Source organism: Temnothorax curvispinosus, unplaced genomic scaffold, assembly GCF_003070985.1.
Source record: "Temnothorax curvispinosus isolate PA1 unplaced genomic scaffold, ASM307098v1 QBEX01016044.1, whole genome shotgun sequence".
In the NCBI taxonomy this organism is placed as follows: Eukaryota; Metazoa; Arthropoda; class Insecta; order Hymenoptera; family Formicidae; genus Temnothorax; species Temnothorax curvispinosus.
This window is the reverse complement of record NW_020225824.1, coordinates 1445-4017: the sequence shown is the minus strand read 5'-3', so window position 1 is coordinate 4017 and position 2573 is coordinate 1445. Positions and strand designations below refer to the sequence as shown.

General features: G+C 42.7%; 1 protein-coding gene across 1 annotated transcript; it reads left to right on the top strand.

Annotated features, from left to right (window-relative positions):
• The first annotated feature begins 856 nt into the window (after window positions 1-856).
• LOC112466332 (putative uncharacterized protein DDB_G0271982) lies at window positions 857-1330 on the top strand. Its single transcript, XM_025034392.1, has one exon. The coding sequence runs from the start codon at window positions 857-859 to the stop codon at window positions 1328-1330; it is 474 nt and encodes a 157-aa protein (XP_024890160.1).
• The last annotated feature ends 1243 nt before the right edge of the window (window positions 1331-2573 follow it).

The window sequence follows — 2573 nt, the reverse complement described above, 5'->3', positions numbered from 1 at the left end:
CGGCCACGTGTTCAGAATGTTATAGTAAGTGCGGACCCAGAACATTTCGATGGCAACAGTTCTTCTGAGGAGGAGGATAATGTGTCAGTACAGTCAAACTAAAATGCAATGTCCGAGTTGCTTGGGTCCGATGTGCGATGAACATCGTGTTTATTTATGTAATAACTGCGCCGGAAGTGAATAAATAATGAAATAATGAAGTATTAACTTTATATAATAAGAAATAAATTTTTCTAAAATTTTTTCACAAAATTTTTCGATTTTTTTACCTTAAAAACCACCTTCGTCACCTAGCAAAATAAATACCTTTTCTTAAAGGTACAATAAAATACAATTTTTTTCTTGATTCTACTACATTTCAATAATATACATGTAAATTTTTAGCCAAAAATATTAAAAATTAAATGGGACTTCCGGTTCCGGGACGATACAGTGTGGCACGTGAGAGTTAGGCGAGTGAATTGTGGCAAATTAGGAGGGCATAGGAGAGGTCTGGAGGAAAAGTTCGGGAGGGACGAGAAAGTGGAGGAGCGAGAGTTTGCGAGAAAGTGGAGGGAAGTCGGGAAAGGTCAGAATAGAGGAGAAAAAGGTTGCTAAAACCGTGAGTGAAAGTAGGACGGGCTGAGAGTATGTGAAGTGAAGAGAGGGAAGGCATTGTGAGAAGAACGGCCACAGACAGGGAACACGCGGAATATAGAAGGAGACTAGAGAGATAATAGAGGGGCGATAGACGTGAAGACGGCGTCGCGCAAGCGGACATAGGCAAGCTAGGATATAGAGGGGATAACTGCAATAAGTGCTTTCAGCCATAGGATAGGTAACGAGTAGGAGGGAAAGGCAAAGAGGAAAGCGGCGAATGGAGGCAGAGAAGGAAATAGGATTAGAGAGTGAACAACAAGGAAATAAAGGAAAGAGGAGGGAAAGCGAAAGGGAGAAGAAAACAAGAAGCAGGCCTACAAAGGCGGAGGAGCTTGCCAAACAAAGAGAAAGATCGGACAGCCTAGGATCGGTCAAAGAGTTCATCCAGAAAAGAAAAAGAAAAGAGTTAGAAGAAGAAGCGGCGAGAGCTGCAGAGATAGAAATCCTCGAAAAATTTAACAAGGAAAGAAGGGTCGACAGATCACCACCAACTAAGATCAAAAAAGAAGAAAGGGGGGAAGGAAGCATGGCGACAGAAGATTTGTTAAAAGAAATTCTAAAGAAGATGAACAGATCGCCGCCGGCAAAAATTAAAAAAGATGGAGAAGGGAAAGAGAGCATAACGGCGGAGGAAATGTTGAAAGAAATTCTAAAGAAAATAGAGGAGCAGGAAAAAGAAAAAAAAAGATAAAGAGGAGATACAAGAGATAATAAAAGGGTTGAAGGAGGAATTTAAAAGGAGGGAGGAGGAATGGGGAAAGCAAAGAAACTCGATAGAGAAAGGATTGAAAAATCTGGAGGAAAAGGTTAAAAAAACGGGCTTGAAGGGAAGGGAGGGAAACGAGGGAGAAGTAGTAATGGAGAAATGGAAAGAGATAGAAAAAAAGTTGGAAATGGCGGAGAGGAGAAGCAGGAGATGCAATATAATTGTGAAGGAAGCGACGGGAAGAAACGAAACAGAAAGGAAGAAAAAGATCGAGAAGATGATAGGAGAAATAAATAAAACAGAAGTGGTCATCGAGGAAGTGCAGGAAATAGGATACGGAGATAATAAAATGACAATGCTGAAGTGCAGAAACTGAAAGGCCAAAAGGGAGATAATGAGAACGAGGAGGGAGTTAGGGAAAAAATTTTCTGGACGACGACCTCACCAAGATGGAAAGACAGATACAGAAGGAAATAAAAAGGAGAGCAAAAGAAGAAAGAGAGGCGGGAAAAAAAACGACAATTGGTTACCAGAAGATGTGGGTGGACAACAAAGAGTTGAGATGGAATGAAAATAAAGGAACTTTAGAGGAGAGGAGTGAGTGACGGAAAAAATAAAGAGGCGAAGAGGGATAGTGAGGGAGAAGACGAGGAGAAGGAGAGGAAAGGAGGGAAACCTGGGGAAAGGAGGAAGTGACAACGGAGGAGAAAGCTACAGAACAGACCTGTATCACCGCAACGTGTGCGACGGACAGACGGCAAAAGCAAGGGATCGAAGGCGGCAGAACAGACCGGTGTCGCCGCAACATGTGCGACGGACAGGTGGCAAGACCGAGAGATCGATGGAAGGGATCGAAGATAAGAAGGGGAACAGGTAGAAGACGCTCGTAACGACAGTAAGAGCGAGCTGTGTGAGCAAGATGAAAGTAAAAATAAACGAAGACAAGTCGGTGGAGGAAAGAATTAAAGAAAGAAAGGAGAGGGAAAAGAGAAAGGAAAGGAGAGAGGAGGAAAATGAGAAAAAAGGGGAGTCGACAGAAGAAGATATTGCGAAGAAATTGGAGGATAAACCTCTGATGGCATCGGAAGATGACGAGGACGAAGCGGACCGAGGGGAGGGACTGGGGAGGAGGCAATGGAAGGGGTAGGGAGCGCAATATATGACAATATATGACAATGTTCTGTTTAAGATTCTGGAGGCTTAAGACTTATATGTTATTTTTGGTTGT